Source organism: Schistocerca gregaria, chromosome 3 (genome assembly GCF_023897955.1).
Source record: "Schistocerca gregaria isolate iqSchGreg1 chromosome 3, iqSchGreg1.2, whole genome shotgun sequence".
NCBI lineage: Eukaryota > Metazoa > Arthropoda > Insecta > Orthoptera > Acrididae > Schistocerca > Schistocerca gregaria.
The window spans coordinates 863,542,107-863,566,903 of NC_064922.1; the positions used below are offsets into that span (position 1 = coordinate 863,542,107).

Below are 24,797 nucleotides of genomic sequence, written 5' to 3' on the forward strand. Positions count from 1 at the left end.
CACAGGTGTTTACCACCTGCTCAGAAGTTATCCCCAACTAGTGGGCCAGAGTTCAGATTCAGATTCTTTTTCACCATTGGCCACCTGAGGTGGAATAGGCAATTTACATGGATATCATATAACATTTTCCTTGAATAGTACCTTAAAGCTAAATTAGCATTGCAAATAGTGCCCATAGATGATGACATACACCATAACATAAGATAAATACATTCAGTGACATCACATAATGAAATCCTTAGCAATTAATGTCAATTGATTTTATATTTATAAATTCTGTTACATTGTAAAAAAGGATTTATTAGTCACCAGTTTAGTAGCTTGCTCCTTAAAGGTACTTATGTGAGCCGACCGCGAAGAAAATGGAAGTTTATTAAATATTTTTAGATTATTGATTAGATGTGAATTCCCTATTCTTGTCAGCCTGGGCCTAGGTATGTCTAATTTTGTTTTGCCTCTGGTATTATCATGGTCTATGTTTTCCCTCATTTCAAAATCTGCTATATTGTTTTTTGTATATAATATATACAATATGTATATACAATATGTATATAATATTGTTTTTTGTATATAATCTTTAGATTAATAACTGTTAATAACAGTGGCCGGCAATGCTCTGATCTACCAGAACTGCTCATTGCCCATATCACCTTCTTCTGAATTTTTAGAACTTCAGTGATGTGAAGAGAGTGTTCTCATACAGGGTGTTTCAAAAATGACCGGTATATTTGAAACGGCAATACAAACTAAACGAGCAGCGATAGAAATACACCATTTGTTGCAATATGCTTGGGACAACAGTACATTTTCAGGCAGACAAACTTTCGAAATTACAGTAGTTACAATTGTCAACAACAGATGACGCTGTGGTCTGGGAAATTCTATAGTATGATATTTTCCACATATCCACCATGCGTAGCAATAATATGGCATAGTCTCTGAATGAAATTACCCGAAACCTTTGACAATGTGTCTGGCGGAATGGCTTCACATGCAGATGAGATGTACTGCTTCAGCTGTTCAATTGTTTCTGGATTCTGGCGGTACACCTGGTCTTTCAAGTGTCCCCACAGAAAGAAGTCACGGGGTTCACGTCTGGCGAATAGGGAGGCCAATCCACGCCGCCTCCTGTATGTTTTGGATAGCCCAAAGCCATCACATGATCATCGAAATATTCATTCAGGAAATTAAAGACATCGGCCATGCAATGTGGCCAGGCACCATCTTGCATAAACCACGAGGTGTTCGCAGTGTCGTCTAAGGCAGTTTGTACCACCACAAATTTACGAAGAATGTCCAGATAGCGTGATGCAGTAATCGTTTCGGATCTGAAAAATGGGCCAATGATTCCTTTTTGAGGATGCAGGGACGATGGAACTGCAACATGGAGCTTTACGGTTCCCCATATGCGCCAGTTCTGTTTATTGATGAAGCCGTCCAGGTAAAAATAAGCTTCGTCAGTAAACCAAATGCTGCCCACATGCATATCGCCGTCATCAATCCTGTGCACTATATCGTTAGCAAATGTCTCTTGTGCAGCAATGGTAGCGGCACTGAGGGGTTGCCGCGTTTGAATTTTGTATGGATAGAGGTGTAAACTCTGGCGCATGAGACAATACGTGGACGTTGGCGTCATTTGGACCGCAGCTGCAACAAGGCGAACGGAAACCCGAGGCCGCTGTTGGATCACCTGCTGCACTAGCTGCGTGTTGCCCTCTGTGGTTGCCGTACGTGGTCGCCCTACCTATCCAGCACGTTCATCCGTCATGTTCCCAGTCCATTGAAATTTTTCAAACAGATCCTTTATTGTATCGCTTTTCGGTCCTTTGGTTACATTAAACCTCCGTTGAAAACTTCGTCTTGTTGCAACAACACTGTGTTCTAGACGGTGGAATTCCAACACCAGAAAAATCCTCTGTTCTAAGGAATAAACCATGTTGTCCACAGCACACTTGCACGTTGTGAACAGCACACGCCTACAGCAGAAAGACGACACACCCACAGACTGCATTGTCTTCTATATCTTTCACATCACTTGCAGCGCCATCTGTTGTTGAAAATTGTTACTACTGTAATTTCGAAAGTTTGTCCGCCTGAAAATGTACTGTTGTCCCTAGCATATTGCAACAAATGGTGTATTTCTATCGCTGGTCGTTTAGTTTTTATTGCCGTTTCAAATATACCGGTCATTTTTGAAACACCCTGTATATTCCAATGCATTCTCCCAACTCAGTACAAGAATCTTTCCATTACAGATACTTTCACCTTCATAATAAAACTGAGGATATTACTACAAGATTGTAATTAAAAATCAGAGTTGTTAAAGTGATTGTTCATTTTATTCCTGGGCTGAAGTACTACCCCAACACCAGCTGGGGTAATTCACAAAACGTGCACATAATGTCCGTGCACATACTTCCTCTTGCAAAGTTACTGCGATCGCCATTCCATCTTGACGGCGAGTGTTGTCCCTGTATGTTACTTGCCACGTCTACTGCTGTAAGGACCAAAAACAGCCACACCAGATGCAGCCAGAAAAGCTGTTAAGGAAGCTAAACTGAGCAGTTGTTAAAAGTTTATTATCAGAAAGGTGGTTCAGTGTTCTGTTCTATGTTATCTTCTCAAAAATTATTGTGAAAATGAGAAGGAGGGAGATGGATCTATAGTTATTTTGTTACTTGTTTATCTCCACTTTCTTATTCATATTCAGGAACAGATGTCTTTCTAAGTCAAATAAAGTAAGACTACATTACCAGAAACAGAATTTAAATGATTAATTCTTTTTCTCCATGGATAAGCAGATTTTATTGACATGTGTCGATGCCTGTTAGTGAAATTTTCACACTTCTGTCTCCATTCCAATATGTTATTTTTCCTCTGTCAACAGGCATACAAATGATATGAAGAAATTCACAAAATTTAAGAAAAGAAGAAACACAGATAATGTATTAGGTTTATTTTTTTACTTCAAGTAACATATAAACTAACACAATACAACCACAGAAACAAAGACACAAAATTACAATGTAATCAGTTTCTTCATTGGATGTGGCTCTTTGGAGATAGCACATTTATCCATTATTGTGCTTTTGCATAGGAGATGTTTGCATCACAGTTACAGTGTCCTCAAGAAATTCAGTTAAGATTTAGTACTGCGGATGCTACTTTGCAGGCCATTGCTTATTTCACTTTGATGTCTCTTCTCCAGTTTTTATTTTGATCAGAAAGGTAGGCACATGCACAGATTGTAAATGCCTGGTACAAATTCCTTTTGACTCATAAATACAGCAAGTAGTCACAAGAAAACATTAACTGGTAGTACACTCAGATGAAAAAGTTTCCCTCGTTGTGATTAATATAATTTACAATTTTTTGAAACTGTTGCAATATCCCTAAAAGTACTTAACACAAACTTCTGAGTAGTTTATGCTCTAAAAACAAAAATGAACATTTATTTTCATGAGGTAGGTAACACAGTTTGTAATTTGAATACCGACACATAATGAGTTCTGTAAACACAATCATCTCACTGTACTGTCTTGTAAGAAAAATACACATACAGCACGCACATTTTCCTTCAGGAGAACTTGAGACCAGATATCCAGGTACAAGAGCCATAGTCAGAAGCTGGAGGGAGGACGGCTACCCTGCTCTCTCGGTGGTACGTGTAGCGGTGTTTGTTGAGGCTGTTCTGCGTGCTGTAGCTGCGAGAACAGAGCACGCAGCGAAAGTCCTGATCTGACAGGCTGTGCTTGTCACTTATGTGCCTGCGCAGGCTTGCTTTTGTGCTGAGGGCCTTCCCGCACTGCAAGCAGGTCACCTTCGGGCTGCGAGTGCCGTCGCCCAGTCCCAGCGTGTCGGTGGCACCTATTCGGAAACGACAGGTTGGGATAAAAAATTACTGAGAGCAAAGTACTATTACACTGTGACTTTAATTATAAATCTAAATATCCTTCAGTTAAGTGGTTTTTGATGATATGGTTATCAGTTAACGCCTGTAGCCTTGCAATTTTTTAAGTATGACATAATATGTCTACCTGATGTTTTTTAAATTTTGCTCATATGTGAATTACAATGTGCACTTATCCTAAAATACATAAATGAATTCGTGATGTGGAATACTAGGTGTAAAAGTATTTGTGTGTGTGTGTGTGTGTGTGTGTGTGTGTGTGTGTGTGTGTGTGTGTGTGTGTGTGTGTCGTATCTGCATATCTGGATTCTGTTCAGATGAGTGGAGCATTTAAGTCGTGTGCGCACCCACTGAGTGTGGGCAGAGTTCATGCCACTAGCCGACTGCTGCCTGGGCTGAGACCAAGTGCCAGTGGGCACTTACAGCAGAGATAGCCTGACTCCACAAGTATTTTTACAGGCCATATTTGACTTCAGTGTCTGGCAGCTACTAAGTTTTTCAAATTGTATTGTATTTATCTGCATATGAGAAGCACGAACTGTGCTCAGTACAGGGGAGCATGAGGTGTCAGACAAAAGAGAATTTGATTACGAATCCAATGGTATACAGGTATGATCCGGAAATGTTATATGATAGGAACTGAATTTATTAATTTACTTAATTTGTATAGTGAGAAACTATCCACTATATTGGGGACTCAAAATCATAATAACTTGTCTTAATCATCAGTCAACATTTAATGAAAGATTAATGAAACAATCCACTACTTTTATTAAAACTTAATCATTGGTAGTTGGGTATGTGATTTTGCAGTGGCACCTACATTCAACATAGCAGATATTAGAGTCATGACTAGTTGTCAGTAACTATTTTACTGTTTTTTATTAAATTTGAAGTGAATGAACTTAAGAAAGAAAATGTCTGCCACTGGACTAACAGAGAGAGAGAGAGAGAGAGAGAGAGAGAGATTTACAAGATTAAGCAGCTTACAATTGGGGTCTCTTGTCCAGGATTTAGTTTGTCACACATCCGGACCCAAAAGCAAGGTTGATGAGGTAACAAGAAGAAGACAGAGTTGCACCGCAAATTCATTCAGTTACACAAAACATGAGTCTGTTACTATAGCACCCTACATGCCGTAACAGCCACACACCGAGCAGTTATCAACAACACACAGAATCCTAGCCATGAGGATCCTGGGATTTTCCAGTATGCTACCATACCGATCACACCACACTAGCAACCCTCAAAAGCCTGTAGCAGCATGGCAGCCATAGACAGTGAAAGCAGCATTTACATTTGCCTTGTTGCTGCAGTTTTTAGCCATGGCTGATGGAATTATGCACTCACCAAGTGAGAGTGGGTCTGAATGGTTAGGGAGTGATATGGGGAGCCATAGTGAATCTGAGGGAGACATTAGTGAATTTGAAGTAGCTGGGAATTTTCTTGCACAGATGTAGTTTATAATGGGAAGGATGGGAGGATCAGATAAAATCAAGAGCCAAAATTAGGGATCAGAAATATTATTATAACTGAAAACTGGATGATCAAAGGCTTTTAAAGGGATCATTGACAAAGTAGAGGAGGTGGGGAAGAAGTTGGCAGATCAGATTAACATGGTGGAGAAGGTTCTGGGGGCATAGGACAGATGCTGTGCAGACAGGATGAATAGAACAGGCTAAAGATACTGAATTTGTGATGAGAACAGTGTGTGAGACCATAGATAATGTGAGACGGGGACTGCAGAAGGAAGTTGAGGTCAAGGCAAAAGGAAATGCATCCCTTAGAGCGACACTGAGTAATGTAGCTATGGATCAAGGGGGCACAGCGGCTACTCAGTTTATGACAAGCCCTAAGATTAAATATTTTAATGGAGAAAATAAATACTATATGGTTCCTTAGCCTCATACAAAGTTTGCTTTGTAGAAGGAATGAGTGACAAGGTGAAAGTATGTTCATTAAATGGCAGTTAGATGGAAGTGCACAAACATGAATGAATCAGAATGTGTGCACATATTATGATTAAGCTACATTTGAGCCACTTCTGCTCAGCAAGTATTGGGGCCTTAGGAAGCAAATGAAACTGTAGAATGGTTTCCTCGATGAACTAAGCTATGATAGTAATCAGAGCAGAGTAACTTACACAAATTTTGTGAAGCAGAGCTGCAAAAGTTACATTTAAGTTATTTGTTTGATCAAGAAGCTTGTGAAGAAGATTGTATCAGTTTGGCGGCACTATCATTAAACAATCAGATTGTAATACCGTGTTTGGCAGCAGATAGCAGAGGTTATATTAATGTTTGTAAGGAACAAGCTGTGACTTTTCCATAAGTAATTTATGTGGCTAGGAAATGGAGCCTGTTGCAGCTGAATAGAAAGTCTGGTGCACAATAAGCCTTTGCCTAGAGCCTCTCCACAACTCATTGTTTCCAGGGACAGCCCCCTGTGAAACACTCCAGCTTCTCTTAAATCACTATTACTAAAACTACAATTTTCATAACCTTCCTTGGTCCTGTATTCATAATTAAATCATGTCCTCCTACTTTCATGGACCACAGTGGGGAGAAAATTAAGTTTTCCGGCTGCTGCCAATGGTGATTCACACTTTAATTCTGATCACTGCCTAGCGTGTTATCAGCAGGTTATATTCCATCACAGCTACTGATAGCCTTGAGAGAGCCAGCTATGACACAACTCTTCCATCTGGTGAGCAAGATGTATGGGACAGGAGAAATGCCCTCAGACTTCAAGAAGAAGAAAGCAGGTGCTGACAGGTGTGAATATTATTGAACTATAAGTTTAATAAGACATGGCTGCAAAATATTAATACATAGAATGGAAAAACTGGTAGAATATGACTTCAGTGGAGACCAGTTTGGATTCCGGAGAAATGTAGGAACATGCAAGGCAAATACTGACCCTACGACTTCTCTTAGAAGCTAGTTTAAAAAAAGGAAAACTTACATTTATAGCATTTGTAGACTTAAAGGAAGCCTTTGACAACACTGACTGGAATACTATCTTTGAAATACTGAGGGTAGCAGGGGTAAAATACAGGGAGTGAAAGGCTACTTATGACTTGTACAGAAAGCAGATGGTAGTTGCAAGAGTTAGGAGCAAGAAAGGGAAGCAGTGGTTGAGAAGGGAGTGAGACAGGGTTGTAGCCCATCTCCTACATTATTCAGTCTGTATACTGAGTAAGCAGTAAAGGAAACAAAAGAAAATTTTCGAATAGGAATTCAAGTTCTGGGAGAAAAAATAAAAACTATGATTATTTTTGGAATGTGACTGTTCACAACCATTAAGTAACACACAAAATGCATATTTGAACCATCAACTGTTTTTATTTTTCACCAAAATATCTACTGGTTTCGGTCTTAGACCATTTCCACAGATGAGGGTTAAAATGGTTTAAGCCACCATATTGCATTAGTCACTACTTAAATGTGTAGTGCATGCCATAAATGTAGATATATGACACAGGACTTTGAACACAAACATATGAATACTGAATGTATTCAGAGCAGTACTGCTTTGTGATACAGCCTGACTAGAAGAAAGGACTTGTTGGTAGGACACATTCTGCGACATCAAGGAATAACCAGTTTAGTGTTGGAGGGAAGGTGTAGGCGTAAAAATCATAGAGAGAGACCAAGAGATGAATGCAGTAAGCAGATTCAGAAGGATGTAGGTTGGAGTAGTTACTCAGAGATGAAGAGGCTTGCACAGGATTGAGTCGCATGGAGAGCTGCATCAAACCAGTCTCTGAATTGAAGATCACAACACAAGAATGAGGACACTGTAACATATTCTGTGTCCAGTGTGAAAATTAAAGCAGATATAGATACGAAGCCCACACCTACTACAGTAGTACAAATTTATATGCCAACTAGTTCTGCAGATGATGAAGAAATTGAAGAAATGTATGACGAGATAAAAGAAATTATTCAGGTAGTGAAGGGAGACGAAAATTTAATAGTCATGAGTGACTGGAATTCGAGAGCAGGAAAAGGGAGAGAAGGAAACATAGTAGGTGAATATGGATTGGGGCTAAGTAATGAAAGAGGAAGCCGCCTGGTAGAATTTTGTGCACAGCATAACTTAATCATAGCTAACACTTGGTACAAGAATCATGAAAGAAGGTTGAATACGTGGAAGAACACTGGAGATACTAAAAGGTATCAGACAGATTATATAATGATAAGACAGAAATTTAGGAACCAGGTTTTAAATTGTAAGACATTTCCAGGGGCAGATGTGGACTCTGACCACAATCTGTTGGTTATGACCTGTAGATTAAAACTGAAGAAACTGCAAAAAGGTGGGAATTTAAGGAGATGGGACCTGGATAATCTAAAAGAACCAGAGGTTGTACAGAGTTTCAAGGAGAGCATAAGGGAGCAATTGACAGGAATGGGGGAAAGAAATACAGTAGAAGAAGAATGGGTAGCTTTGAGGGATGAAGTAGTGAAGGCAGCAGAGGATCAAGTAGATAAAAAGACGAGGGCTAGTAGAAATCCTTGGGTAACAGAAGAAATATTGAATTTAATTGATGAAAGGAGAAAATATAAAAATGCAGTAAATGAAGCAGGCAAAAAGGAATACAAACTTCTCAAAAATGACATCGAAAGGAAGTGCAAAATGGCTAAGCAGGGATGGCTAGAGGACAAATGAAAGGATGTAGAGGCTTATCTCACTAGGGGTAAGATAGATACTGCCTACAGGAAAATTAAAGAGACCTTTGGAGAAAAGAGGACCACTTGTATGAATTTTAAGAGCTCAGATGGAAACCCAGTTCTAACCAAAGAAGGGAAAGCAGAAAGGTGGAAGAAGTATATAGAGGGTCTATACAAGGGCAATGTACTTAAGGACAATATTATGGAAATGGAAGAGGATGTAGATGAAGATGAAATGGGAGATACGATACTGCGTGAAGAGTTTGATAGAGCACTGAAAGACCTGAGTTGAAACAAGGCCCCTGGAGTAGACAACATTCCATTGGAACTACTGACGGCCTTGGGAGAGCCAGTCCTGACAAAACTCTACCATCTGGTGAGCAAGATGTATGAGACAGGCGAAATACCCTCAGACTTCAAGAAGAATATAATAATTCCAATCCCAAAGAAAGCAGGTGTTGACAGACGTGAAAATTACCAAACTATCAGTTTAATAAGTCACAGCTGCAAAATACTAATGCGAGTTCTTTACAGACGAATGGAAAAACTAGTAGAAGCCGACCTCGGGGAAGATCAGTTTGGATTCCGTAGAAATGTTGGAACACGTGAGGCAATACTGACCCTACGACTTATCTTAGAAGCTAGATTAAGGAAGGGCAAACCTACGTTTCTAGCATTTGTAGACTTAGAGAAAGCTTTTGACAATGTTGACTGGAATACTCTCTTTCAAATTCTGAAGGTGGCAGGGCTAAAATACAGGGAGCGAAAGGCTATTTACAATTTGTACAGAAACCAAATGGCAGTTATAAGAGTCGAGGGACATGAAAGGGAAGCAGTGGTTGGGAAGGGAGTGAGACAGGGCTGTAGTCTATCCCCGATGTTATTCAATCTGTATATTGAGCAAGCAGTAAAGGAAACAAAAGAAAAATTCGGAGTAGGTATTAAAGTCCATGGAGAAGAAATAAAAAGTTTGAGGTTCGCCGATGACATCGTAATTCTGTCAGAGACAGCAAAGGACTTGGAAGAGCAGTTGAATGGAATGGACAGTGTCTTGAGAGGAGTATATAAGATGAACATCAACAAAATAAAAACGAGGATAATGGAATGTAGTCGAATTAAGTCGGGTGATGCTGAGGAAATTAGATTAGGAAATGAGACACTGAAAGTAGTAAAGGAGTTTTGCTATTTGGGGAGCAAAATAACTGATGATGGTCGAAGTAGAGAGGATATAAAATGTAGACTGGCAATGGCAAGGAAAGCGTTTCTGAAGAAGAGAAGTATGTTAACATCGAGTATAGATTTAAGTGTCAGGAAGTCATTTCTGAAAGTATTTGTATGGAGTGTAGCCATGTATGGAAGTGAATCATGGATGATAAATAGTTTGGACAAGAAGAGAATAGTAGCTTTCGAAATGTGGTGCTACAGAAGAATGCTGAAGATTAGGTGGGTAGATCACATAACTAATGAGGAAGTATTGAATCGGATTGGGGAGAAGAGAAGTTTGTGGCACAACTTGACCAGAAGAAGGGATTGGTTGGTAGGACATGTTCTGAGGCATCAAGGGATCACCAATTTAGTATTGGAGGGCAGTGTGGAGGGTAAAAATCGTAGAGGGAGACCAAGAGATGACTACACTAAGCAGATTCAGAAGGATGTAGGTTGCAGTAGGTACTGGGAGATGAAGAAGCTTGCACAGGATAGAGTAGCATGGAGAGCTGCATCAAACCAGTTTCAGGACTGAAGACCACAACAACAACAACAACAACAACAACATATATTTCTTGGCCAAATGTCTGTTTTAACCAACGCTTCATTGAACTGAATGCTGGAACAACCAGAAAATGTATGAGATTTAAAGGATCACTTGCTGGGGATAAAGTGATGACAAGTCTATGTATAGACAACAGTCTTACCAAAATAGATGTAACTGACAGAATTAAGGGAAAGGTGGAATGACACCAAGGGTCTGACTGAAGAATATAACAGAACTGAGGTTGTGTAATCAGTAAGGAGCAGCAGCCTATGATATGTCTGTGTGGTGGATGTTTATGTTGTTTGTATATAGACAGAGATTAAAATTTCTAGGGGGTGTATTTAATTTTTGTATGTTCATTCAGTGTGTGCAAATTTGACATAATTAATCCTCCAAATTAATTTTGGTGCATGGAGGTGGTTTTGAATTTAATTTGGTGTTTTATTGTGTCTTAGTTAGATACATATTTTATAAGACAGCTGATGTGTTGTCCCACTCATTTGTTTGCATTTCAAAGACATTGTTCACAATGAAACAATGTTTCTTATGTTGCAGTGTTGTGGTCAATGTTCTTTAATCTGAAACTGTCGCTGTCACAATAAGATTTGCATGAATGCCTGTCACAGTGAAATAAGATAAGATAATTTTACTGTCATCAGGCTGTTACAGCAATAGACAAATTTTTGTACAACAGACAAGGTTTTCGTGCAGCACAGTCATTACATTAGTAAGCCGAATGATAAAGCATTTTTGATTTACAATTAAGTGTCACAGTCAAAGAACTCTTTTAACTCATAAAAGGTGTTGGCAACAAGCCACATATTTTCTTAAATTCACACTCTGGTAGGCCTTGTACTATCTGTGGAAGCTTATTAAATAGTTTGTGGCCCACAATCTCATAGCTATTGACTGTCTTTGCTAGTCTATGGTATGATGTATATATGGACTTGTTTTTCATTGTGTTGTGACCATGGACATTATTTCTACATTTCACTTCATGTAGGTTCTTTATTTTGTAGAGTAACACTTGGTATATGTATAAATTTATAACAGTCATTATTCTGCTCTCAGCAAACAAGGGCTTACAATGTGCTTTGTGTTGGGAACATGTAATTAGTCTGATTGCTTTCTTCTGCAGAGTAATATATTTTGGATATGGCTCGAGTTTCCCCAGAGAATAAGTCCATATGACATAATACTTTGGAAGAATACAAAGTAAGAAGTCTTGACATAGGCTGCTAGTACATATTTCGTAAGACATCTTAATAAATAAATTACTGTAGACAGTTTCACACTAATATATTTTATATGTTGTTTCCAGGACAATCTGTCATATAAGTATATTCCCAAGAACTTTACATAGGTGGGATCATTAATAGGGCTTTTATCCTTTAGGCTAAATGACATTTTTTGTGTTTTGTTCTCATTCATGAGAAAACCATTTGACTTAAGTCAATATGATGCTTGGGCAAGTGTATTGTCAACAGAATCTTTTAGCTTATTCAGATCATTGTTGTAGTTTAAGAGGGTTGTGTCATCTGCAAATAGGACCGTACTGGAACTTATAAAGGAGGGTAAGTCATTAATCATAACCAGAAACAAAAATGGTCCGAAGACAGAGCCCTGCGGAACTCCAATCTTAGTATGTTTCTTAGTAGACTTTGCTGAGCCAATACACACAATTTGGCTACAGTCTTGGAGATATGATGTTAATAGTTTAAGGCTGTTATCCCTGATGCGATAAAAATGGAGTTTCTTTAGCAATGTGTCGTGTCCTACACAGTCAAATGCTTTACTCAGGTCACAAAAAGTGGCCTGAGCATAGCCCTTCTCCTCAAACACTCCAAGTATATATTTAATTACAGAGTCTATTGCATCAGCTGTTGATAATTTTTTTCTAAATCCACACTGCGATTCATTAAATTGTTATAACTTCAAGTTGAACAAATATATTTCAAGGACGACGCAATACATGAAAGTCACAGATCAAGTAAACAGAGTAAGACGTGTGTCACTTTAACAGTCAAATCATAACTGAGTCTGAGTTTAGTGGCTGCTGGCTGGCTGGCCACTTAGGTGGCGCTGCTGCTGCATGGCTGGCAGACAGCGCCACATGTAGAGGACGCGCGTAACTGCGCGGTGGCACTTTGAAAGATCAACGAGTCACAACATAAATATTCCAAGTTTTTCGAAGTGGGCTGTCAACTGATGGTATATGATATATTCTATTATTTTGGCTGAGATTGGAACTATTAATATTGGTCTGAAGCTTGCAGGGTTGTCTTTGTCACCCTTTTTGTTGACAGGGACCACCCTAGATAGTTTCAGCTCCTCTGGAAAGTAGCCCCCTGATATACATTTATTTATGCAGTGGGTCAATGGAAACACGATAGGATCAATTATTTTTTCAGTAAGTTGCATGACATGTCATAGATATCAACACTATCTGATGATTTGAAGTTCCTTACTATTTTTAATATGGTATTAGGTGTAACCTCAGAGAAAATGAGAATGTTATCATAGGCTGTTCCACGATAGCTTCTTTCTAATAGTTCAGCTGCACTTTTATTAGGTTTACTAATGCAATTGCTTAATTCCTCCATAGATTTAATAAAATACTCATTGAACTCTTGTGAACAGATGCTGAGTTTGACCTTATGTTGTTCTTTGACAACACTGTTTATGATGTAGTAATTTTGTATATATCTAACAGAGTCATTACATGACCCTTCATATCTGACAGTGTTTTTGTGTACCAGGTCTTTTTCTTTTTCAGCCCCCTTTTTCTACAGACATTCCCTGTTTTACATCTTCAAATGGGAATACTGTCATTGAATGTTTGCAGAAATGAGTTGAAGAAATGTTCAAATGTTAGCTTAGCTGTCGCATTATTTGATACACAAATATTATTACCATTTTTCTGGCAAAACCAAGTACTATCTGTAAGAGATTTCCTGAACTTGTCAGTTTTTCTTTCATTCATTGGCCTAGTGGTCACCATTTTTGATTTGGACAATGCACCACTAGGAGTGACAGAGCTGATCCTATCAGCATACATTAAGGACACTGATTTGTGGTCTGAAAGCGGGAACACTCTTACATCACATTGATCTTGGGTGTATTTAAAATTAACAAATATGTTGTCTAAGCATGCTAGTTCCCTGGTGAGTTTATAGTTAGATACTATAGGTTGAACTGTCGTTATAGGTGTTTCAGGTCACTAACACTATGTTTATCAGTCAACACATCAAAATCAGAGTTAAGATTGCCACCTATTACAATGTTATAGTTTGTAAATTTGTTCTCAGTGAGTGAACATAGAGGATGTCCAATTTTTCTAAGAATATGCTAATATTACCACTGGTTAGTATGAAGCTAATAGTAGTATCATTTTACACTTGTACAATGATACTACTATTAGCTTCATACTACCAATTACTATAATAGTGGCATCAAAATTCAGTTCATCACATAAATAATCCAAATCTAAGTTATCAATTAAGCAGTTGATTGAACTGTCAGCATAGATTATTACACCACCTCTCTTGTGAACTCTTCTACAATAACTGCTTAATAGACTATAATTTTCTAACTTACAGGCTGGAAGTTTGGCTTCAGTGGCCCAATGTTCACTTAAACACAACAAGCCAAATTTATTCTCTGATGAAAAGTCATTTAATACCAGTTCCTTGTCATTCAAGCCTTGGGTGTTTAGAAAACCAATTCTTAAGTCTGTATTTGTTCTTCCATGTTTCTTGGGTGATGATTGGGTGGATGTTTTAGTGATTTTGTCCAGTTTTTCACCTCCACCAAGCCATTTTAGTTTCCCTTGCTTCTACTTAACATGCAAACATCTGTGAACATCCTACTAAATATTTGAGACCCCAGTCTATTTAGATGCTGACCATCCTTTCCTAAGCAGTTATCATTTAGGAATTTATTTGGATCAATGAACTCCGCCACATGCACATCGCATTGTTCTTTTTGTTCATGATATCAAGTGCTTAAAATGTGCGAAGTGCTTTGATCACTTTATATAAGCTGTCAATTGCAAACAAGCTGTGAAGTACCACTAAGGATTATTTAAAGACATGAAAAGGGCATGGGGTACCAAGAAATTTGTTGACTTAATTTTTTTACTGTGTTTTATGACCCAAGTTGGAGCACAGACACTGAGTCCTTAATTTAAAACAGTATTCATTTATTAAACTGTGTTATTTTTGCATAGAAAATGTTACATTCTCACTCACAAACAGATACATTCTAGTTTAGATTAATTGTATTTATTACATGATTTTTTTATGAGAACTTGTTTAATTTACATGTTACTTTTAAGATGCCAAGAACACACCACACATAGTGACTCTGGCAATAAACAAAATGTTACACTTCTATTTGTATACATTTTCAGGTGCTGAAATACTTACATGTCTCTTTTGGTGGACCTAATCAATCTTGGTACCATTTGATTTATCTCATTCATTGAATGAGAGATAAGTTAAGCAAAGGTATGGTAACATGCCAAGTCATATCTATGTCTTCGGTTTCTGTTTGGTCAAGCGCACCATTTATGTTACACACACTCACATGCAGTCAGTGATTGCGGGCAGAGTTTGTGCTACTAGCCAACTGGCTTACATTAAATTTATATATTTTTGCCCATAATTTAAATTTCATTGAAGATACATGATTTCTAATAATAGTAGCAATGGAAAGAAGAGACAAATCCTATTAAACTGATGTACCATTCATAATTGTAGCATTAATAGTAAAGGTACCATGATAATAAACAATTCTCACCATTGCAAGCACAAACTGTGAATATAAGCTTGATTTGAGGGCAAACTATGGTACCTAAAATTTATTGTTATATACATTTATAGTGTGGAGTTTTAGCACACACCTAATGTTGCAAACAGAATTTCAATCAAACTTATGTATCAAAAGTTGTTAAAAGAATTGGTTATCGTATGAGGCCTTCATGTGATGTCAATGTGTGCAGTTTTTGTGGGTGAGGGTGCTGAGTGTTGGAGAAGGGCAACAGTTTTCTGGAGCAGTGACTAAGGCTTTATGAAATCAGTGGCCATGTTCCTCACAGTCACTCAGTGTGCGAAGACGGCAGACACAGTTTGGGATAAGTTGAAAGAGGTAGCATCTGCATGGGTAGGAGTGTTCTGTTTATCACCAGTTTAGTGATAGATTAATGGCACAATAAACTACTTTATTAAAACTTAATCATCAGTAGTTGGGTATGTGGTTCTTGTAGTGGCACCTACATTTGACCTACTTGATACAGGACTTCTGACTCATTGTCAGCGACTACTTTACTGTTTTTCAAGCTATTTGAAGCAAATGAAACTTAGGAAGAAGAAGTCTGCCCCTAGACTAACAGAGAGAGAGTCAGTGATTTAAGGGTTAAGCAACTTGCAGAGTGTTTGTTTGTTTGTTTGTTTGTTTGTGTGTGTGTGTGTGTGTGTGTGTGTGTGTGTGTGTGTGTGTGTGTGTGTGTGTGTGTGTGTGTGTGGTTGTTTGTTTGTTTGTGAGAGTGCATACATTAGCTCGAAAGGATGATTCTCTCTGAAAGCTGAGCACTTTATGTCATATCTAGTGTTCTTCTCTATGGTGAGTAGTTAGCTATCTCCATATACATATTACATACACCAAATCACAAATATAAATAATGGATGGAGTGAAGTGTCTCCTCACCACACGGTTGAGACATTTAGTGGTCAAGACTGAAACTAGTGGTTATAAATTAACTGCATATTCAAGTACCTCTGACATGGATAAAGGAGTCCCCTGCCTTCCGTCTAATCTGCAGCACTTCATTGTCTGCCACCCCATCATACTATCCCTCCTCCTCGCTGCCCCAGCCTCCACCCAGTCACCACTCCCATCATGCACTGGTGCTGCTGCTTGCAGTGTGGTTTTAGTTGCCTGAGACTGCATTGTGTGTGTGTGTGTGTGTGTGTGTGTGTGTGTGTGTGTATTGTTGACGAAGGCCTAATGGTCAAAAGCTTTAATTGTGAGAGTATTTTTGTTGTGCCTATCGTGACTTAGCATCTTTCCTTCTTGTAATATTGTTATATAAATAAGGAATATACATACAAAAATGCTCTGTATAGATCAAGATATAGAAGCATGTTTTTGTGAGTTAACGTTGGGAAATGCAGGTCTCCACTGGGTATCAGATAAATTTTCTTGAAAAGTTTTGACAGATTATTGTGCTGTTTGTTGGACAAAAGGACAGGATTGTTAATTTGTTGTGAATTTAAGGTACATTTCTGGAGGGAATCTGACAGTAAATGTTATCTTGAGGTGCTGTTAGCCACTGGTAATTTAGTATCAGCCATAAATAACACTATCTGTGCTGTTCAAGATGATAATACCAGTATATATAATGTACGCATACAACAAGTGAAAGTTAACAAGATGTAAAACTATCATGTTGCTAACAAACTGTCAGATCATGTGCAGAGTCAATCATGTTCTGTAACTTTGCTCCACGTACAATTTAAACACTCTAAGAAATCAGTGAGGCTGCCTAATGACAAAACTACAGAAGATTTTAAAGAAAGCTTAAGAAATGTTCCTTAATGTATATGTATCCATGATGGTAGATGACATATTTAAGCATGGGCCTTTTCAGTACAGGTGCAGTGAGTTTTAGTGAGCTGGATATTGGTGTGAGAGCTCATTAGGATAGTTAGCTGTGGCTGGTTGAAGGCAGCTAACACTCACCCACAAGAGCAATGATGTCAGGGAAAAGCCTTTGGAGACCAGTCTTCTGGAGGCATAAAATGGCTTCTGTTTTGACCTCAGCACAATGTGGCAGATTATGGAGAATATTCATATTCAGGGACTATAAAATTATAGGTGGTAGATAAAATAAATAACAGGCAAATACACCAACATGAAGAGAGTAAAAAGACACAATTAGTGATGAAGGTGCCTTTACTCCAGAACAATTACTTAAGAAATCTGCTATATAAAGTGCCCTGGCACTTATAAAACTTATATTGTTAAAGAAACCTTTTCAAATTATCAGCTGAGTTGTGGCATCCACCATCTCATCACAAAATTTCGATGAGTTTCCTACTCATCACCTTCAGGCGAAGTGTCGAGTTGATGACCACTTTATAGTCACTAGACAGTTGACTCCTCTGCTGCGGGTGCAAAGGGTGGGTCATTTGTGTGCTTCCATAGGAGACATTGTGCCTGGTGGTGGTGGGGTCCCTGGAAGGGCAGAGGGCAGAGGGCGGAGGGGGGTGGGGGGCAGGGTACTGAGTCCTGCCCGCATCTCGTGGTCGTGCAGTAGCGTTCTCGCTTCCCGCGCCCGGGTTCCCGTGTTCGATTCCCGGCGGGGTCAGGGATTTTCTCTGCCTCGTGATGGCTGGGTGTTGTGTGTTGTCCTTGAGTTAGTTAGGTTTAAGTAGTTCTAAGTTCTAGGGGACTGATGACCATAGATGTTAAGTCCCATAGCGCTCAGAGCCATTTGAACCATTTTTGAACTGAGTCCTGGTCCTGCCTGCCTGTTCTATCTGCTGCCACTGCTGCTGTCACATCAAAGCACTCCTGATGTTATTTTCCTAGCTTTAGATCCTGTGCAAAGCACAGTTGGAAACCGCCGTTCTGGCTGACAAGATTATCGTGTACTCTTGTTTCTGCTTCCTCTTTGATGACCATTTCCAAGAATCTGTTGGGTGGTGCAGCACCTTTTTCTGTTCAAAAACAAACATACTTCCTTTGCTGTTGCTAAGCTCTGCTACTGCAGACACAGTTTGGCCAAGGTGAAAGCTCCTCACGCATTCTGAAGTGCACTGCAAGATGCATCACTGCATCTGGCTGAAGTACTGTGTGCCACATTTGTAACTGGTGATGCAGATGCCAGGTGACTGTAGCCCTAGTTGGTATTTGACTGACCCGAGCACAGTCTCGATTTTAACCATTGAATGGAATGTGGTTTTTATTTAGGGTTCCTCCATTATCCTGGCAATCTCGGCTGTGGGGAGCCCAGCATACACAAGGGACACTGAGCAGTCAGTTTATTCTTCTAGACTGTTTTATCTTCTTCTTGCTCAGCTGGAGAGTGTGTCTTATTTGTGTCTCTGAGTAACTGCTCTTGTGAAATGTTTGGTACAGATTCTATAACTCGGCTGGCTGACTTTCCTTTTCACACATTGTTTATGCACTCTGTGCCAGGATGACATGCACAGATACATGTTGCAGTAGACTGGACTCGGCCAAACAGTGCTCCATGAGAATGAGCACTCCAGCCGCGCTTCTACCTGGTGCTCTGAGCACAGCCATGAGTGAGGCTGAGGTGGCAGGGAGAAAGAGAAGAATGAAAGCTGCAGCTGGATGCCACTATGGTTAGACAGGCATCTTGTCATATGTGAAGCAGTTTGCTGACTAACTTGTGTTAAATGAGATTTAGGTTCTGCATTAGGAGTACTATGGCACCTACACACTTGTCTGAGAAAGGAAAAGTGAACAAGCCACTCATTTAACTCCAGATGGGAATTGCCTTTCTTTTTGTATTATTTAAAGGCCAAGAAAAGGGCTCAATATACCACTGCACTATTATGAGCTGCAAAAACATTTATTGAAGCATCATTAAAACAGCCACAAAGACGAGAGAAAGTACTTGTGTTCTGATGAACAATGGTAATGCTAGCTGAATTGAAAACACCCATTAGAGAATTAAAAATGAGTTCAGGTAAGTAGAGTCATGACAAAATCTTTTATTGCTGACATCACAAATTATTTGAATTCATTAAATGTCTTTATGCATGAGGAGACTCGTTTGGTAACACATGTAGTGGACAAGACTGATGCTTTCAAACAAAAATCAACCATGTGGAAAAATCAGCTTCAGTTTCAAGACATGAAACATTTCCCACAACTCAAGGCAGCCATTTGTGGATGAGACATTACTGAATGAGTTTCAGTAATTGAAATATTTCATCACAAGTTCTCAAAGAGATTGCAAGACAATGCATGGCTGACCTAGGTCTAAGGAGACAAGGGATATATAAAATACCTTGCCAGTGATGGAAGTCATACATCGCCCAGGTGTATCACATTGTTAAAGACAGATGTGCCGCACGTAGATATCATGCTGTACACTGTAGGTCTATCATCTCAAGTCAGAGGTAATGAGGTACATTAGCAGCAAAAAGCAAGAATCTTCTGCCAAATAAATCGAAATCTGTCTTGAGGTATGCAGATTGACATGCATTTAGAATCTGCCTATCAGGGTACCCGTTTTGTATACACACAAGAGTGAAGATGGTTAAGCTCTACTGATAAGCTTTCTGAGTCTGAGATAACTCTAGCCTTATGAACAAGTCTATAATACACCACTGCATTGAGATGGGTGTGGGCAGCTCACAGTTCATATATGTAGGTCAGAATGATTTGGTTCACAGAACACACTGTGATCCTTAGCTAGTACATAGGACAAAGCTCCAGGGCCCAACGGAATCCCTACCAGATTCTATTCTGAATTTGCTGCTGAGTTAGCACTTCCTCTAAATACAATCTATCGCACATCCCTTGATCAAAAAACTGTGTCCAGTTCCTGGAAAAAAGCACAGATCACACCCTTCTACAAGAAGGGTAGTAGAAGTGATCCACAAAACTACCATCCAATATCCTTGACATCAATTTGTTGTATATTCTTATAACTTATTCTGAATTCAAACATAATGAGGTATCTTGAACAGAATGACCCCCTCCATGGCAATCAGCAAGAATTCTGAAAACATCAATCGTGTGAAACTCAACTTGCACTTTCTCATATGACATGCTTTGGATCAAAGCTGTCAAGTAGATGCAGCATTTCTTGATTTTTTACAGGCGTTTGACTCAGTACCACACCTACACTCATTGTTAAAAGTGCAATCATATGGGGTATCAAGTGAAATCTGTGACTGGATTGAGGGCTGTTTGGTAGGGAGGACGTAGCATGTTATCTCGGATAGAGAGTCATCATCAGATGTAGAAGTAACTTCGGATGTGTCCCAGGGAAGTGTGTTGGGACCCTGCTGTTCATGATGTATAATAATGATCTGTCAGAGAATATTAATAGTAACTTCAGAATTTTGCACGTGATGCAGTTATCTATAAAGAGTTACTGTCCCAAAAAGCCACATAAATATTGAGTCAAATTTTGGTAAGTTTTCAAAGTGTTGCAGAAATTGGAAACTTGCTTTAAATGATCTAAAATGTAAACTTTTAGACTTCACAAAATGAAAAAAATGTAGTATTCTATGACTATAATATCAATGAGTCACTGTTGAAATCAGCCAACTCATGCAAACACGTGAGTGTAACACTTTGAAGGGATATGAAATGGAATGATCACGAAGGCTCAGTCGTGGGAAAAGCAAGTGGTAGACTTTGTTTTATTGGCAGAATACTGGGGAATTGAAATCAGTCTACAAAGAAGATTTCTTATAAATCATTCTTGTGACCAGTTCTGGAATATTCCACAAGTGTGTGGGACCTATACCAAATAAGACTAATTGGGGATATTGAATACATATAGAGAAGGGCAGCACAAATGGTCACAGGTTTGTTTGATCCATGGGAGAGTGTCACAGAGATAATGAAGAAACTGAAGTGGCAGACTCTTGAAGATAGATGTAAGCTGTTCTGAGAAAGTCTACTAACAAAGTTTCAGCAACCGGCTTGAACCCTCCCAGACTCTCTGTCTATAATTGTGTATATTAAATTTTGATGTGTTTTAGCTGCAACAGAGGTATTTTTCACAATCGAAACTTGAGGTACACATTTCTATATGTTCAACCATTTCACCATGTGTCTAGTAACTGGAATCAGGAGTGACTGGAGCACATTGCAAGACAGGCCAATGGCATCAATGGGAAATCACCAGTGCAATGCAGACACACAGAACAGGGATGACTGACAACACAGACTACACGGTGAAATACCAAGACCAAAGACCAAAACCAAATTGTATACCAAGATATAGCACCTATCAGTGACCTGAGCAGCAATGGTTTGATAAACAATCACGAGCACTGTTGGTACCTGACTGCAGTCTGTGCTGCTGTGCCATCAGCTTTATACAGCCACCGTGAGCACCAATAGGCTGGTGCAACACCCTTGGCCCTCGCAAAGTACTGTGGCGGTGACGGCAGTGTTTGCAGATTATAGGGGCGTCTCGTAGCAGCTTTTGTCTACATTGAAGCGTTCTGGCGGGCTGTTAAAATTGTCGAACCAGATTGTGGTAGTGCTGCCAACTGTTGGACATCACTGCGTGAATGTTAAAAGGCAAGGTAGCAGTGCACAGCAGCTTGTGACCACCAGAAAACACAGATGTGGTTGGTTCACTATATTCCACTGTATAATTCAAAGATAATTTTACTTTTTATTACAGCAGAATATTTTGTAATTAGGTATTTTAGTCCATAAAATGAAGCTGAGTGTACAAAGTACATTTTGAAAGCAGGTACATTTTTTGATATAAATCTTGCATCTAAAATCATTAAAAAAATCACCTAAGCACATGAACACATGAATGAAAACTTTCCTTTGTCCAGAAATAGACAGGTCTGAAAGGGTTAAATAGCAACTCTAGGAATATACTCCAACCCCTGTGTGTAGCTCACTTACACCACACACAGAGGCATTCAAACAATCATTCTTCCTGTGCTCCATATGTGAATAGTACTGGAAGAAATATTAATAATTAGTACAATGGGATGTACCCTCTGCCATGCATTTCACAGTGGTTTGCATGGTATAGGTATAGCTGTAGATGTAAAAAGGGCTACCAATAACAAAACCCTCAGTTTGTTTGAAATATTGTTCATTAAATAAAGAATCTGCAGAAAAGAAACTTCTGTTATGATTTGTTTGGTCTCATCTTCTATCAATATTGTCTTTGTGTACTCCGACTAAAAGTGCAAAAATGAAACATGTTGTCTGTAAATGTAAAATAGTTAGTTTTCAATAAAAGCAACACATGGTAACAAAATATCTGCCTGCTCAGTTTCTTCTCCAGCAACTTTCTCAGTCATATTTGAAAACTTCTTACTTGTAAAATATCACTTTCATGGCATTAATCATCATTCACATGTTTAGAATTTAAATTAATTTTATGAAACTCGCCTCTGAAGAGCACAGGAAAAAGAAAATACTTTGCCCACATCATCGGATTCTTCAGGAGAGCAATTTTAAAGTTTGAAACAGAATTTCATGTATACTAATGGACAAAATTAATGAATACAAAAGTCATTTGAAAGTACATGTTATATAAATTAAATTTAATATAAATTGATTCTTTAAATTTTTAAATTGTGGCTTTATTGGCACAATATTTAAAGAAATGTCATGTGTGTAAAAAACAAATGCTAATTTTATATTGTAAAATAGAAGATATTGCAAGTAAAACTGTATTTTTTGCTAAACATTAGGTATCAGATTATTTTTTGATGAAAAACAATGTTTGAGACAGTAAACATACTTCTTGGTAAGCAGTTTCTCTTTTCTGTTTTAACTTCATATGATAAAGTGGTAAAAATAATGAAATACATTATAACTTTGTCCCAAGATGCACATCTCATCCTAGTGTAAAACATTTGTGTAAAACACTCTAGCTTCTTGTCAGCAATATTCCTTCAAATCTGGAGGTACTGATACTTTCCTTTTGATGTTGCTGGTGTACCCATAAAGACAAATTATTATTGTTATTATTATCACCATTATATAAAATTATTCTAAAAAAATATTTTTTAAATGTTTTACCTCTGTAAGCAGTGGGTGGATATTCTCCAGAGTGCTGCTCTTTGAAGTCGCTGTGAAACTTTCGTCACCAACAAAATCCAAGCTCAGTTATATGTTACTTAATGTTGAATAAGGTGGGGATGTTTCTCTGTGATGACTACCTCTCTGACAGGCCTTGTTAGAAAGGGTGTTTCCTCCTCAAATGTTTATTCTCCAGAAATGACCACAACATCAGAAGGCTTCGGTTTACAGTGAGCATCAGTCATGATCCAAACCCAATACATTGGAAGTTCTGCTACTGCTTCTACATCTACACTCTGCAAACCACCATGAGATGCATGGCAAAGGGTACATCCCATTCGTGTAGTGAACACGGGAAGAATGATTGAATGCCTCTGTACCTGCAGTAATTATTCTAATCTTATCCTAACAATCCCTATGTGAGTGATACCTAGGGAGACATAGTATATACCAAGAGTTATCATTTAAAGCCGGTTCTTGAAAATTTGTTAACTGACTATCTCTGGATAGTTTAACAGACCTTATCTGGATAGTTTATGTCTATCTTCAGGAGTCTTCCAGTTCAGTTCCTTCAATATCTCTATGACACTCTCCCATGGATTTACCAACCTGTGACCATTTGTGCTGCTCTTCTCTGTATACGTTCAGTATCCCCTATTAGTTCTATCTGGTACAGGTTGAACACAAACTTCAGCAATATTCTACAATTGATTGCATGAGCGATTTGTAAACAATCTCCTTTGTAGACTGATCGCACTTTCCCAGTATTCTACCAATAAACTGAAGTCTACTCATGATTTACCCATAATTGAACCTGTTTGATCATTCCATTTCATATTCCAACACAGTGTTACACTCAGGTATTTGTATGAGTCGGCTGATTCCAGCAGTGTCTCTTTGACATTATAGTTATAACATACTATGTTTTTTCATTTTGTGAAGTGTACACTTTTACATTTTTGAACATTTAGAGCAAGTTGCTAATCTCTGCTCCATGTTGAAATTTTATTAAGATCTGGCTGAATGTTTATGCAGCTTCTTTCAAACAGTACTTTGCAACATCTGCAAAAAGCCCTATTTTACTATTGATATTATCTGCTAGGTCATTAATATACAACATGAACAGCAAGGGTCTCAACACACTTCCCTGGGGCACACCTGAAGTTACTTCTACATTAAGAGTGACACTCCATACAAGGTAACATGCTGTGTCCTCTCTACCAAAAGGTCATCAACCCAGTAACAAATTTCACTTGAGACCCCATATGATCATAGTTTTGAAAATAAGTGTAGGTGTGACACTCGGTCAAATGCTTTTTTGGAAATCACAAAATACTGCACTTACCTGATGCCTCTGTTCCAACACTTTGTACGTCGTGTGAGGAAAGTGCAAGTTGGATTTCACACGACTGATGTTTTTGGAATCCATTGAGGAGGTCATTCTGTTCAAGATAACTCATTATGTTTGAGATCAGAATATGTTCTATGATTCTACAATAAATTGATGTCAAGGATATTGGATAGTAGTTTTGTGGATCACATCTACTAACCTTCTTGTAGATGGGTGTGACCTGTGCTTTTTTCGAAGAACTGAGCATGGAGTTTTGTTTGAGTGATCTACAGCAAATTATAGTGAGAAGAGGGGTTACCTCAGCTGCAAATTCAGTATAGAATCTGTCCT

General features: G+C 38.6%; 1 protein-coding gene across 3 annotated transcripts in view; it reads right to left on the reverse strand.

The window, feature by feature from the left end:
* Positions 1-2,942: 2,942 nt before the first annotated feature.
* Positions 2,943-24,797, reverse strand: part of LOC126354879 (broad-complex core protein) — a 436,861-nt gene continuing 415,006 nt past the window's right edge. For 2 of the 3 annotated variants that reach the window (XM_050004910.1, XM_050004911.1), the window contains exon 6: positions 2,947-3,867. In XM_050004910.1, the coding sequence (XP_049860867.1) occupies positions 3,578-3,867 (290 nt within the window). In that variant the 3' untranslated portion in view covers positions 2,947-3,577. Of the gene's footprint in view, positions 3,868-24,797 lie in introns of all 3 variants that reach the window. The other variant, XM_050004913.1, reaches the window with a different exon arrangement.